The sequence below is a fragment of the Malus sylvestris genome, chromosome 9 (genome assembly GCF_916048215.2).
Source record: "Malus sylvestris chromosome 9, drMalSylv7.2, whole genome shotgun sequence".
Classification (NCBI taxonomy): domain Eukaryota; kingdom Viridiplantae; phylum Streptophyta; class Magnoliopsida; order Rosales; family Rosaceae; genus Malus; species Malus sylvestris.
The window spans coordinates 17423232-17437387 of NC_062268.1; the positions used below are offsets into that span (position 1 = coordinate 17423232).

At 38.6% G+C, this 14156-nt stretch overlaps 1 protein-coding gene across 2 annotated transcripts; it reads left to right on the forward strand.

Annotated features, from left to right (window-relative positions):
• The first annotated feature begins 6775 nt into the window (after positions 1–6775).
• Positions 6776–13865, forward strand: LOC126582094 (ABC transporter C family member 8-like). 2 transcript variants are annotated; one of them, XM_050246097.1, is made up of 12 exons: positions 6776–6918; positions 7807–7960; positions 8251–10214; positions 10295–10615; positions 10716–10802; positions 10879–11499; positions 11589–12048; positions 12133–12347; positions 12436–12741; positions 12880–12943; positions 13064–13303; positions 13496–13865. In XM_050246097.1, the coding sequence occupies exons 2-12, from the start codon at positions 7936–7938 to the stop codon at positions 13594–13596; spliced, it is 4404 nt and encodes a 1467-aa protein (XP_050102054.1). In that variant the 5' UTR covers positions 6776–6918; positions 7807–7935; the 3' UTR covers positions 13597–13865. The 2 variants fall into 2 exon arrangements, with proteins under 2 accessions (XP_050102054.1, XP_050102053.1); XM_050246096.1 differs by lacking the exon at positions 6776–6918 and having other exon boundaries at positions 7652–7960.
• Positions 13866–14156: the final 291 nt, after the last annotated feature.

The window sequence follows — 14156 nt, forward strand, 5'->3', positions numbered from 1 at the left end:
TGGTTTATTTTCACCCATTACATTAGTTAAAAATAGAACAAACTGATGTTATATAATAATTGGTTTGGGTGTAAAACCAAAATGGTTATTAACATTTTGTCCTCGCCTTATTTTTGTGCGATATTAAAGTTTGGCTTTTGGTTTTTAGTTTCTAATAATAGTTATCAAATAAAATTTTATTTTCTACTGAAATGATTGTCAAACGAGCTCAAGACATTTTATTAAGGGAAAATTAAAATTCCCTACAATTTTATTTGGCATTAGAGCCAAGATGAAGTAACCCTAGAAACTGTAAAACAGTATTTTTTTTCTTCCACTGCTGCGTTCGGTCGATTGGTTTCCTGCACTGTTGTGCAGAAATTGGTCAGGCCGTGTATCCTAGGATTGTAGCATGTTGTCTAACCGCTGCCGTGAATTTCTTTAGTGCAACGCAATACCTTGCTGCTACCGTGAGGGTTATGTTGCATAACTTGGTTTCGATCCGAACTATATATACAAGTGTGCCGTGTATTATATTTCGTATTGTGCCTCGTGGGAATATTGCTCTGCTGCTGCAATTTGTTTGCTGTTTGTGTGCCTGTCTGTAGCCTTGCTGTGAGTGGCTGTTGCAGTTTTACCGTGGGTAGGTAATTGCTACATAATTGTAGCATTTTTTCCTTGTGTTGTGGATAATCCTTGGAAAAGAATGCAGCGTGTAGTTGTTTGCTGCAACCCCTTTTCCTTTTGCGCAACTTGGTTGCTAGAAAGACAGAAGGAGAGGGAGAACAAAAAAAAAAAAAAAAAAAAAAAAGAGGCTGCTGCTTGTTTGTTCTTGCAATTGTCATTTTGCGTATTATTAAAATGGCAAATACAGGTTGGATTTTAGATTCCGATGCAACAGATCATATGACGTATGATAGAACTTTGTTTCAGTCCATGAAAGATTCTCATAGAAAGTGTGTGGCAACTGCCAATGGTACTACTGCTGCTGTTGTTGGAGTGGGAACAATGTCTCTTACACGCTCTCTTTCGTTACATAATTGTTTATTGGTTCCGTCATTATCCTATCACTTATTGTCTGCACCATAAGTCATTGAACAATTGGATTGTGTTGTAGTAATGTATCATTCATTTTGCTTGCTTCAGGATATTCAGACAAAGGTATTGTTATTGCATCGTCGTTTAGGGCATGCATCGTTTGGTTATTTGAAACATACATTACCTGATTTGTTCAGTGGTATTGGAGACTTAGAATTGAAATGTGAAGTATGTATTTTAGCCAAAAGTCATTGTGCTTCATTTCCTCCAAATATGAATAGAAGATCTTCTCCATTTGCACTAGTACATTCTGATGTGTGGGGGCCTTCCCCTGTTAGTACTACTTCGGGAATTAGGTGGTTTGTTACTTTTGTGGATGATTGCACTCATATGACATGGTTGTATATGTTTAAAAATAAAAGTGAGGTTTGTGATGTGTTTCTTCTGTTTCAATAGATGATTAAAACTCAGTATTCGACTAATATTATAGTTTTGCGTTCTGACAATGGTGGAGAGTACATAAATTATGAGTTATCCAAGTTTCTCCAAGATCATGGAATTATTCATCAAACTACCTATTTGCTTACTCCACAACAGAATGGGGTTGCTGAGAGAAAGAATCGTCATATCTTGGAAACTACTCGTGCCTTGCTTATTGGTGTGTCCGTGCTTAAACGTTTTTGGCTTGAAGCCGTTACCTATGCCATGTATGTGATTAACCATATGCCATCTCGGGTTGTAGAATTCCGTACACCTCTTCAAGTATTGACGGAACATGTTTATGTAGTATTCACTAATACCCCTACTCCTCGTGTGCTTGGATGTGTAGCATATGTTCATATTCACAAGATTCATCGTAGCAAATTGGATCCATGTGCCCTTCGGTGCGTTTTTGTTGGGTTTACCTCCCAACAAAAATGGTATAAGTGTTATTATCCTGAAACTCGACATATGTATGTGACTATGGATGTTACTTTTTCTGAATCAGAGTATTTTTATTCTTCAATCCCATCACCTTCTGATCACTAGGGGAAGAACACTAGTGGTGATCAAGTTGATCTTGGGTGGTTAGAGGTACCAGATGATATGATATGTAGTTTAGGAGGAGTATGTGTTGACGACAAGGATGAAAATGGGACACTAGTCTTTCGGTAAGAAACTGCAGAGAATGATATGGGCCTTCAGCTACTGCCTACCGAGATAAGTGCAGACTTTCGGCAAGGTCCTGCCGAGGAAGTTATAATAGTCCAGCAACCTACTGCCGAACCAAGTACTTTAGGGGAAGAAGTGCTGCCTGGAGAACCCACATCACCCTCTCTCTCTAGCTCGATAGTGCCACCCAATGTGTCTTCTCTAAATATCCCTGAGGTAAGTACTACAGATGCTCATGTAACTAATCCAAATAATGATGTAAGTACATATACGTTGCTGCCAAGGTAAAATTGTGGTGTTCCTCCTGACAGGTTTTCTCCTGAAGGAAAAGTAAAGTATCCAAGAACAAATTATGTGTCATGTAAGAACCTTGCACCGGAACGCCAAGCCTGGGTAAATAATGAGGAAGCAATCCAAGCACCAACCCAAGTTGAGGAGGCCTTAATCCTAAATGGGCTGCTGTAATGGATGAAGAAATGATGGCACTATGTAAGAATAATACATGGGAGGTAACGGAGCTACCTAAAGGCAAGAAACCGATTGGGTGTAGATGGGTATTTACGATCAAGTACAAGGTAGACGGATCGGTAGACATGTATAAAGCTTAGTAGCAAAGAGTTATACTCAAACTTATGGTGTTGATTATCAGGAAACTTTTTCTCCGGTAGCGAAGATGAATACAATACGAGTTTTGATTTCGTTAGCTGCAAATTTGAATTTGCCACTGAAACAGTTTGATGTGAAAAATGCTTTTCTTCATGTGCACTTGGAAGAAGAGGTATATATGGATTTTCCTTCGAGGTACAATGCCAGAGGGAAAACTAGAGTATGTAGGTTGCGAAAGTCACTTTACGAACTTAAGCAATCAACTTGTGCATGGTTTGGTAGATTTACTCAAGTTATGAGGAGGATTGGGTATTATCAAAGTCATTCGGATCATACATTATTTGTGAAGCGGAGAAGTGGTAAAGTGACGGCCTTAATTATTTATGTGGTTGACATGTTAATAACGGGTAATGATTATGAAGAGATAATGAAGTTAGAATAAAACCTTGCAGCCAAGTTCGAGATAAAGAATTTGGGAGATTTGAAATATTTTCTTGGCGTGGAAGTCACTCGGTCATCTAGAGGTATTTTCTTGTCTCAACATAAGTATGTTTTGGATTTATTAAAAGAAACAGACATGCTAGGATGTAAACATGTGGATACTCCCACTATAAAGAAACATTATTTGGGGATTTATCCGAATCAGGAACCAATTGACAGAGGTAGATATCAAAGACTAGTGGGGAGGCTGATTTATTTGTCTCACACTCGCCCGGATATTGACTATGTCGTAAGTGTGGTAAGTCAATTAATGAACTCACCTAGTATTGATCATATGACGGTGGTAATGAGAATCTTGGCATATTTGAAGTCTACCCCGGGTAAAGGAATTTTGTATAAATGTCATGGACATATGAGGATTAGGGATTTACTGATGCTGATTGGGCAGGTGATGTGATTGATAGAAGGTTTACATCTAGGTATTTTACATTTGTTGGAGGTAATTTGGTTACATGGTAGAGCAAGAAGCAGAATGTGGTATCACGGTCTTCTGTCGAAGCCGAGTATAGGTGTATGTGAGATTCTTTGGCTACGAAAATTACTTTGGAGTCTCGGTTTTAAACAGAAGGAGGCAATGAAGTTGTATTGTGATAATAAGTCTGCTAGAGAAATTGCTGAAAATCTAGCACAACATGATAGGATTAAGCATGTTGAGGTTGATAGACATTTTATAAAAGAAAAGCTGGAGGAGAAGATTGTGTCAATATTCTTTGTGAACTTAGAGGAACAACTTGCAGATATTGTCAAGTTGGGCATGAGTAATATCTATAATCCAACTTGAGGGGGAGTATTAGAATAAGTCAATATTTAGGAAAAAAGGAATGTAAATATTTTGTAATTATTATAGTCATGTTTTAAGAAGGATATTGTGTCCTTTATTTTCTTTTCTTTTGCAACAAGGATTGTATGTACTTTTTTTTTCAGAATTGTAGATTACAAAAAAGTTAAGTCGTAAAATTCTACATGGTATCAGAGTCAGGCAGCGGGCCCGTATTGTACTGCCACGTGATGGGTGGGTCCTATTAGCCCCGCGAGATGATGGTGGGTCCCTTGGCCCTGCGTGTAGGGTGAGTCTCTTTAGCTCCACATGGTTGTGGTTGTCGATGTGTAGATCTCCCACGTGTGACCCACTAATTGGGTCCCACATGAGGGGGCGTGTTGAAATGTCCCACATCGACCGTATCAATGAGAAAAGAAGAGTTTAAATATCCTAATCCCACTCCAACTAATACCGAGGCCTTTTGTGATAAAACCCCATACTAGACAGATTGTACATGTGGTAATTATCAAGTTGAGGACAACATCGATGTTGTTGGAAGTGAGTCGTATGGCCCGTCTCTCTGATAATTCTACAATTAATTAAACATTTGTGCCTTTTTAAAATTTGATTAAAGTGTTTTGACCAATAGTAACCTCTATTTTTTAAAATTAAAATAATTTTTGAATTTATCCTTTTATTTGCATGATGAATTTTTGTCACATCCCGGCCCGGGACGGACCACATCCCGGGCCCGCTCCACCACCATAGCACGATATTGTCCGCTTTGGGCTCCGACCACGCCCTCACGGTTTTGTTTCTGAGAACTCACACGAGAACTTCCCAGTGGGTCACTCATCATGGGAGTGCTCTCGTGCGCTACTCGCTTAACTTCGGAGTTCCGATAGAACCCGAAGCCAGTGAGCTCCCAAAAAGCCTCGTGCTAGGTAGGGATGAGAATATACATTTAAGGATCACGTCCCTGGGCGATGTGGGATGTTACAATTTTTCCTTATTTAGTGGAGATATTAGTAATTAAACTATATTTTCTTTTCTTCCAAATATGTTTTTTTTTTATCATAGTGTTTTTTTTTGTTATGCAAACATTTAATATTATTTCTTTTTCCAAATGGTTTTATCTTTTTCAAATAGTTGGTGATCAACATAAAAGCTCTGTGTAATATTTTCAATTGTTTTTGTGAAATTATATATATATTTTTTGCTGTTTTTTTTAAAGTATAGTTGTTGATGAATTATTATTAGGTACAATACATTACATATATATTATTTGTGGGTACGTTTGAATTTACCAAAATCATTAATTGGTACGTTTATTTGCAATTTTTGTCACATCCCAGCCCGGGCCCCATCAGATCCTGGGCTTGACTCTACCGTAGCACGATATTATCCGCTTTGGGCCCCGACCACGCCCTCACGGTTTTGTTTTTGGGAATTCACACGAGAACTTCCCAGTGGGTCACCCATCCTGTAATTGCTCTCGCGCGAACTCGCTTAACTTCGGAGTTTCGATGGAACCTGAAGCTAGTGAGCTCCCAAAAGGTCTTGTGCTAGGAAGGGATGAGAATATACATATAAGACTTATAGGATCCACTCCCCTGGGCGATGTGGGATGTGAGATGTTACAATACACCCCCCTTAGGGGCTCGACGTCCTCATCGGCACACTTCCTGCCAGGGATTGACTCTGATACCAAATTGTCACATCTTGGCCCAGGCCCCCACCACATCCCGAGCTCGACTCCGCCGTAGCACGATATTGTCTGCTTTGGGCCCCGACCACGCTTTCATGGTTTTGTTTCTAGGAGCTCACGAGAGCAGAACTTCTCAGTGGGTCACCCATCCTGGGAATGCTCTGGCCCCTTTCTCGTTTAACTTCGGAGTTCCTATGGAACTCGAAGCCAGTAAGCTCCCAAAAGGCCTCATGCTAGGTAGAGATGAGAATATACATATAAGACTTATAGGATCCACTCCCCTGGACGATGTGAGATGTTACAATTTTGGTACGTTTGATTTGATACATATTTTTAAGATTGGTACATTATTTTTATTTAGTACGTTTTATTTTGTACACATTGTGTATTGGCAAGTTTATTTTATTCTCAATCCTAGTTTCTCTTAATGTAATAAAAGAAAAACTTATTTCGGTACGTTTGATTTTGGGGGTTTAAAAATATTTTAAATTATTTTGGAAAGAAAATATCTTAAATCGTAGATAATTATTGCTAAATTGTAGCATTATTGTGAAAATAAATTGAATCTAACCAACTTTTTATTTTATTTATTTTTTTACAATTATCTCTAATAGAGGAGACTCAAGAGAGTGTAATCAAAATGCTATATTATAGGAAATTTGTTACAATATAATGTGCATATAGCACCAAAATTATGACAAAAAAAAGTTTAATCAAATCACTAAAAGGCATGGATGTTTGATTTAGAAAATTCAAAACTGAAGCGCCTATATCAAAAGATCCCTTTTATTAAATATTATAAAAAAAATTCACAGATCGTGAGTCTCTCCATTTAAATATATATATTTTCCACATTTTACTATATGTAGACCATTGTAATATTTAACGACTTAAGACATGACACGCCAGTTATCGTCCAAGTGTTGTGACTCCCATGGTTGATTTTTGGCCACAACAATCACTACCTATTTCAACGTCTCCAAAGTGATAGTGATACGTATCTGTTTTCTTGTCGATCTATTCTCTTCATCTATTTGATAACGGGAATCATTCCCCACTTTCCAATACAAATCACGGTCGTCTTCAACCCATATAATATGGTCTGGACGGGAGGAGAGCACATGGTTCCAAGAGCGATGGCTAAAACTGAAATCCCACAAAACCAAATTGACAAGTGAGTCCCTCCCGCTCCACCTCTTGATTAATATTGTCGTTGATGATAATATGATTAAACAGTGGATTAGTACTAATTAGAGTTGGTAAAATAAAGGGTTATTCATAGTTCTGAAATTTGCTTTCTGCAAATGTTTTTCACGTGTTTAATGATTAGTGAAAAAAAAAAAAGAATAGAGATACAAAGGTTTCCTCCTGTCATTCTTTTTACATTGTAGGTGTACGTAAACAATATAAGACCGAATAAAATAGTAGATAGTAAAAACTGAAAGTCTGTGAAATTTGTTTTTCTGGGAATGTTTTGTACCAGATCAATGATGATTAGCAAGAAAAGGAAAAAAGAGAGAAAAAAGTGGAACATTGTTCTTGTTCATACATTCGGGTGTGGCTACAATGTCCCGTGACCTTAGTGCACCGGAATAGGTAATGAAGATATATGATCTGTTTTTCTTTTTTTTTTTTAAATTTGACCCGTTCTTGTACGTAAACATATGAAACTGCAAAAAATATACACCAAAAAAAAATTAAAAGAAAAATTAAAAACCTGGGGTTTGTGCAGTCAAGTTGGACTAAATAAAAAATGAATGTTTGGCTGAATTGTGTAAACATGTTTGCTAAGTAGCTTGTTTTTATATAATAAATAGAAATGCAAGAAGCAAAATTGTAGACGTGAAGTGTATAAAGACAAGGAAATGCCTGATGTCTCCATAATAAATAAGCACTTTATTAGTTTGCTGATAATACAGACTGTCCATGCAATCAAACAAGCAAATGAAACAAGATGCTGATGTGCGATTTATCATTTCTGCAGATGCACAGTTTTATTACTTTCGTGATTATAATATCTCTTTTTTTACAAGACGTTATTTTATACTACTTTATTTATTAGGAGGATTCGAACTTGGGTGCAAGGGGCAGAAGTTACGTGGGGTACTTCTTTCTATGAAGATGTATATTGATATTTGAGCTCATCTCTCCTACATAGTTTGGGGTGCTGCTGCAAAGAAGTTGCACAAGTATGGCTTCCTTCAGGAGCTCAATTGGTAAGTACCCAATATAATTTTCTCTATGAACATGGTATGTTTTTCAGTGAATTCGATTGATAAATTTGCTGCCGTTGTAGTGAAGTAGAATTCGATAGTGTGGTATTCAATGATCTTCATTAGTATAGCTTTTTACGTCTTCAACTCTTCGCCCTCTTTCTGTTCGATCATTTCTCTATGTGAATGTATAATTGCACTCCATGCACTTTTTCATTTTACTAGTGTTTTCCAACTTTTCCCAGTGCTTAACATGTTTTGTGACGATTTGTGATCGGTTTTCGGATATGCAGGGAGTAGTTTTTCATGGATTTGTGGTGGTGAACTTGAACTGGGTTCTTACTGCACTCAAAGAACTATCATCAATGGCGTAAATCTGCTCTTCCTCTGTGTTTTTCTCTTATTTACCCTTATAAGCACCATACGGAAGCATTATATTACCGTTCCAGCCAGAAGGGACCAGTTCTCTCTAGCTATTTCAATTTGCTGTGCTCTTACTAGCATTGCATATTTTGCTGCTGGTTTATGGGATCTAATATCCGAAAGTGATGATCAATCGGAACATTTTGTCCGGTTGGATTACTTTGCCAGAGGACTAATTTGGATTTCTTTCACTGCTTCATTGCTTGTGAAAAGTTCCAACTGGATCAAAATCTTGAACTCCGTTTGGTGGTTCTCCTCCTTTTCAATGGCCTCGGCTCTAAACATCGAAATACTTGTAAGAACTCATAGCATTCAGATGTTTGATGCAATGACATGGCCAGTGGGCTTCTTACTTCTCTTGTGTGCTGTTCGAAACCTCAGTCACTTCGTTCATCAGCATGCCCAAGAAAACAGCCTATCTGAACCTCTATTGACCAAAAAATCGACGGGAAAGAGCCAGAAATCAGAAGTAGACCGGGCTAGCTTCCTGAGCAAACTGACATTTGCTTGGATTAACCCTTTGCTCAACCTGGGTTCCTTGAAAACATTAGCTCTCGAAGACATCCCTTCTCTTGTTTCTGAAGACGAAGCAGATTTAGCGTACCTAAAGTTTGCCAATGCATGGGATTCACTCTTAAGGGAGAAGAGCTCAAGCAGCACCAGGAACCTGGTTCTGCAGACAGCAGTGAAAGTTTACATGAAAGAAAATATGTGGATAGCATTTTGTGCATTTATCAGGACGATTGCAATTGTAATTTCTCCTCTTATACTCTATGCTTTTGTAAATTACTCGAATAATGAAAATGCAACTCTCTCTGAAGGCTTCACTATAGTGGGGTGTCTAGTTCTTTCAAAAGTGGTTGAATCTTTGAGCCAGAGACATTGGTTTTTCGACGCAAGGAGGTCTGGATTGAGGATGAGGTCAGCCTTGATGGTGGCAGTTTATAAAAAGCAGCTCAAACTTTCTAGCTTGGGAAGGAGAAGGCACTCAGCTGGTGAGATTGTAAATTATATAGCAGTTGATGCCTATCGAATGGGCGAGTTCCCATGGTGGCTACATTCGACATGGACCTACGCGTTGCAACTATTCCTTGCCATTGGAGTTCTTTTCTGGGTGGTGGGTCTTGGTGCTCTTCCTGGTTTGCTTCCTCTCCTCATTTGTGGTCTCCTGAATGTGCCATTTGCAAAGACACTTCAAAAGTGTCAGTCCCAATTCATGATCGCTCAAGATGAGCGACTCAGAGCCACTTCTGAGATCCTGAACAGTATGAAAATCATCAAGTTACAGTCCTGGGAAGAGAAATTTAAAAACATTGTCGATTCCCTTCGTGAACGTGAATTCAAATGGTTGTCTGACTCGCAATTTAAAAGGGCTTATGGCACTTTGCTGTATTGGATGTCACCCACCATCATCTCTTCAGTTGTCTTTCTCGGATGTATCCTTTTCAAAAGTGTCCCTCTTAATGCAAGTACCATATTCACGGTTCTAGCGTCACTAAGGAGCATGGGGGAACCTGTAAGAATGATACCAGAGGCTCTTTCAGTGCTGATCCAAGTCAAGGTTTCATTTGACCGGCTCAATGTGTTTTTGCTTGATGATGAGCTGAAAGATGACGAAGTAAGGAAGTTGCCCTCAGTGAATTCCGATAAGAGCTTAAGAATAGAAAGAGGTAATTTCAGCTGGTATCCTGATCAATCAACAGATCCAACTCTCAGAGATGTGAATTTAGAAGTGCAAAGGGAGCAGAAAGTTGCAGTTTGTGGGCCAGTTGGAGCAGGAAAATCATCACTACTATACGCTATACTTGGAGAGATGCCAAAAATTTCAGGAACTGTGAGTTGAAAACAGATGAAAACTTCAAATACTCGATGCACTAAGTTTTTTATACTAACTTTATTAATGCTTGCAAGCAGGTTGATGTATTTGGAACCATAGCCTATGTTTCTCAGACTTCTTGGATACAAAGTGGGACAGTACGCGATAACATACTCTACGGCAGGCCAATGGACAAGAACAAATATGAGAATGCCATAAAAGCTTGTGCTTTGGATAAGGACATCGATAGTTTTGACCACGGTGATCTTACTGAAATAGGCCAGAGGGGGATTAACATGAGTGGAGGGCAGAAGCAGCGGATTCAGCTGGCCCGAGCTGTCTACAGTGATGCTGATATCTATCTCCTTGATGATCCCTTCAGTGCAGTGGATGCCCATACTGGTGCAACTCTATTTCATGTAAGAAAGACAAAGATCAAGCGTTTTAAGAAGCATGAAAACCACATTTAGCATCGTAATCTCATAGAAACAGTTTACTCAATTTGAATGACTTGTGCAGGAATGCGTCATGACCACTCTAGCAAAGAAAATTGTAATTCTGGTGACTCATCAAGTTGAATTCCTCTCAGAAGTTGATAAAATTCTAGTACGTTGTTGTTAATTCATTTTTGCAGTTTATTTGCAATTATTGGTTTGCTCATGAAACCTTATTTCATTTGCAGGTAATGGAGGGTGGACAAGTTACTCAATCCGGAAGCTATGAGAGTCTCTTGACAGCAGGAACAGCATTTGAGCAGCTTGTAAATGCTCATAGAGATACCGTAACAACATTGGGTCCTTCTAATAATCAAAGCCAAGGAGAATCTGAAAAGGGAGATATAGTTATGCCGGAGGAACTTCAGACGGCTTACCTCACTACAAATAACAGTGAAGGGGATATTTCTGTGAAGGGTGTGCCTGGCGTGCAACTAACAGAAGAAGAAGAGAGAGGGATTGGTGATGTTGGACTGAAGCCCATCCGGGATTATTTTCTTGTGTCTAAAGGAACTCTTCTTCTAATCTTCGGCATAATAACACAATCTGGTTTTGTTGGTCTTCAGGCTGTTTCAACTTATTGGCTAGCTCTAGGCATTCAAATGCCTAACGTAACCAATGGCATGCTCATCGGCATTTATACAGCGATTTCAACACTTAGTGCTGTCTTTGTATATCTAAGGTCATTTTCAGCAGCTTATATGGGATTGAAAGCTTCAAAAGCCTTTTTCTCTGGTTTCACCGATGCTATTTTTAAGGCTCCCATGCTCTTCTTTGACTCAACCCCTGTTGGCCGGATTTTGATACGAGTAAGTAGACAAAATTCTACTTTATGCACTCTGGTAACTGTATTCCCATCACTTGTTATCAAAACCATTTGATATTTATACTTTTGCAGGCCTCATCTGATTTAAGTATTTTGGATTTTGATGTACCCTTCTCCATCATCTTCATAATGTCTGCTGGCCTTGAACTCCTGGCAACGATTGGAATTATGGCTTCTGTCACATGGCAAGTTCTCATTGTAGGCATTCTCGCCATGGTTGCCGCAAAATATGTTCAGGGGTATTATCTAGCCACTGCAAGGGAACTAATAAGAATCAATGGAACAACCAAAGCTCCGGTTATGAACTATGCATCGGAGACAGCACTTGGAGTGGTTACTATAAGAGCTTTTAAAATGGTTGACAGATTCTTCCACAACTACTTGAAGCTAGTTGACACAGATGCTCGACTGTTCTTTCATTCTAACGCAACCATGGAGTGGTTAATTTTAAGGACAGAAGTACTTCAGAATTTAACCCTTTTCGTGGCTGCTTTCTTACTTATCTTACTTCCCAAGGGTTATGTTGCTCCAGGTACTTAATAATAGCAATCCATGTGTTGAATTTCAGGTGTTTATAGGTGTTTAACTTGAAAAAAAAATTTCTTGATGTCTGCAGGGCTTATTGGGCTTTCACTGTCATATGCTTTAACGCTAACGGGGACACAAATTTTTGTGACACGATGGTATTGCAACTTATCCAACTACATTATCTCAGTTGAAAGGATAAAACAATTCATGATGATTCCGCCAGAGCCTCCTGCAATTGTGGAGGACAAGAGGCCGCCATCTTCATGGCCTAACAAGGGTAGAATAGAGCTCTATTCTCTGAAGGTAATATACTATCGTTGTTCTTTAACTACCTTATCATTTGATCAGGTTGAAATTCTAATGATTGATTATTTCTTTTGGTTGATTACAGATAAAGTATCGTTCAAATGCTCCGCTAGTTCTAAAGGGAATTACATGCACATTCAAAGAAGGCACTAGAGTAGGAGTTGTGGGAAGGACAGGAAGCGGAAAAACCACACTCATAAGCGCTTTGTTTCGCTTAGTAGAGCCGGCAAGTGGTAAAATTCTTATAGATGGACTTGACATATGTTCGATGGGTCTAAAAGATTTGAGAATGAAGCTAAGCATCATCCCTCAAGAACCAACTCTTTTCAGAGGTAGCATCCGAACCAACTTGGATCCTCTAGGCCTTTACTCCGATGATGAGATATGGAGGGTGAGCTAACTGACTCCGGTTAAATGATGAAAAAGGCTTTCCCTGCATAATTTTACTAATAAAACGAGGTTTTTAGGCACTACATACAATGCGTTCTGTTTTGTACTAGTACAATTTTAAGGACATTTTCATCTGCAGGCTCTAGAGAAGTGCCAGCTCAAGGCGACAGTCAGCGACCTACCAAATCTACTTGACTCCTCCGGTGAGTTTATGATCTTTCCTATGACTGAATGAGAAACATAATGATGAACATCTTACTTAATCCCCGGTTCCAACTAGAATCATGTTGTACTGTAAGTTAAAACTACAATGACTTCAACAGTGAGTGATGAAGGGGAAAATTGGAGTGTCGGGCAACGCCAGCTCTTTTGCCTCGGAAGAGTCCTTCTCAAGAGGAACAGAATTTTAGTTCTCGATGAGGCTACTGCCTCCATTGATTCTTCAACAGATGCCATTCTGCAGAGAATCATAAGGCAGGAATTCGCAGAATGCACGGTTATAACTGTAGCTCACAGAGTTCCAACCGTTATAGACAGTGACATGGTCATGGTTCTCTCCTATGGTATGCTTTTCTTTCCAATCATCTCTTAATCGCATTTCAATATAATTTGAGACAGAAAAAATTTGAACGCGTCTAATTCAATTAGAATTTTTAAAATTTTTGCTAAACAGTCATCAGGGGGATATGATGTTTCTGTAATTGGTTATTAAATCCTAATGCTAATATGTAGTGTGATTTTGTTTGAAAAAATAGGGAAGTTGGTGGAGTATGAACAACCTTCAAAGCTGTTGGATACCAACTCCTACTTCTCCAAGCTTGTTGCTGAATATTGGTCAAGCTGCAAGAAAAACTGATGCCACCAATTAAAATGTCAGCAACCACAAATCACCTAGTCTGCAATATAAATTCCCTGCTCCTAGAAATTAGTATTCATGGCTGAAATCATTGATGGAACGTAACGCTTATTGTGGAAGAAAAAATGCAGATCTAAATATCATTTTAACTTATAAATCAACGTAATGTTGTTAAGATTGTCTTAGTGTTATGAGAAGCTTGAGGTCACTATAAAAATGGAATAATAGACCTTCAAATCTTCACGTTGGAATAACACTCGTTGTAGAAACAGATGGTTTACTCCTTTCCTTTCGTCCCTTATCTTTCTCCTTTTTGTGTTTTTTTTTTTGGGTATTTTCAAATTTCCAAGGCCATCCCTTTACTTTTACGGAATCAAATTGATGGTGGTTTCGTAGTGAAGTTGATGCTAAGGTTTGGAATGGATTGGTAATTAGATTTGCAGTAAAGTTTCTTGATGTCTAACATTTACAGGTTTAATCCTAGTAGATAAAAAAACAAAACTGAATATAATACAAGCAGTAACGTTCAAACACTAATCAATTAATGGATTTATATGTCC

What these genes read in the sequence shown, in the direction of transcription:
- LOC126582094 (XM_050246097.1), top strand. Translation starts at nt 7,936, where the DNA reads ATGGCTTCCTTCAGGAGCTCAATTG. An exon ending in TGCCAAAAATTTCAGGAACT is followed by an intron (nt 10,215 to 10,294) that starts GTGAGTTGAAAA and finishes GCTTGCAAGCAG; the next exon opens with GTTGATGTATTTGGAACCAT. An exon ending in CCGATGATGAGATATGGAGG is followed by an intron (nt 12,742 to 12,879) that starts GTGAGCTAACTG and finishes TTTCATCTGCAG; the next exon opens with GCTCTAGAGAAGTGCCAGCT.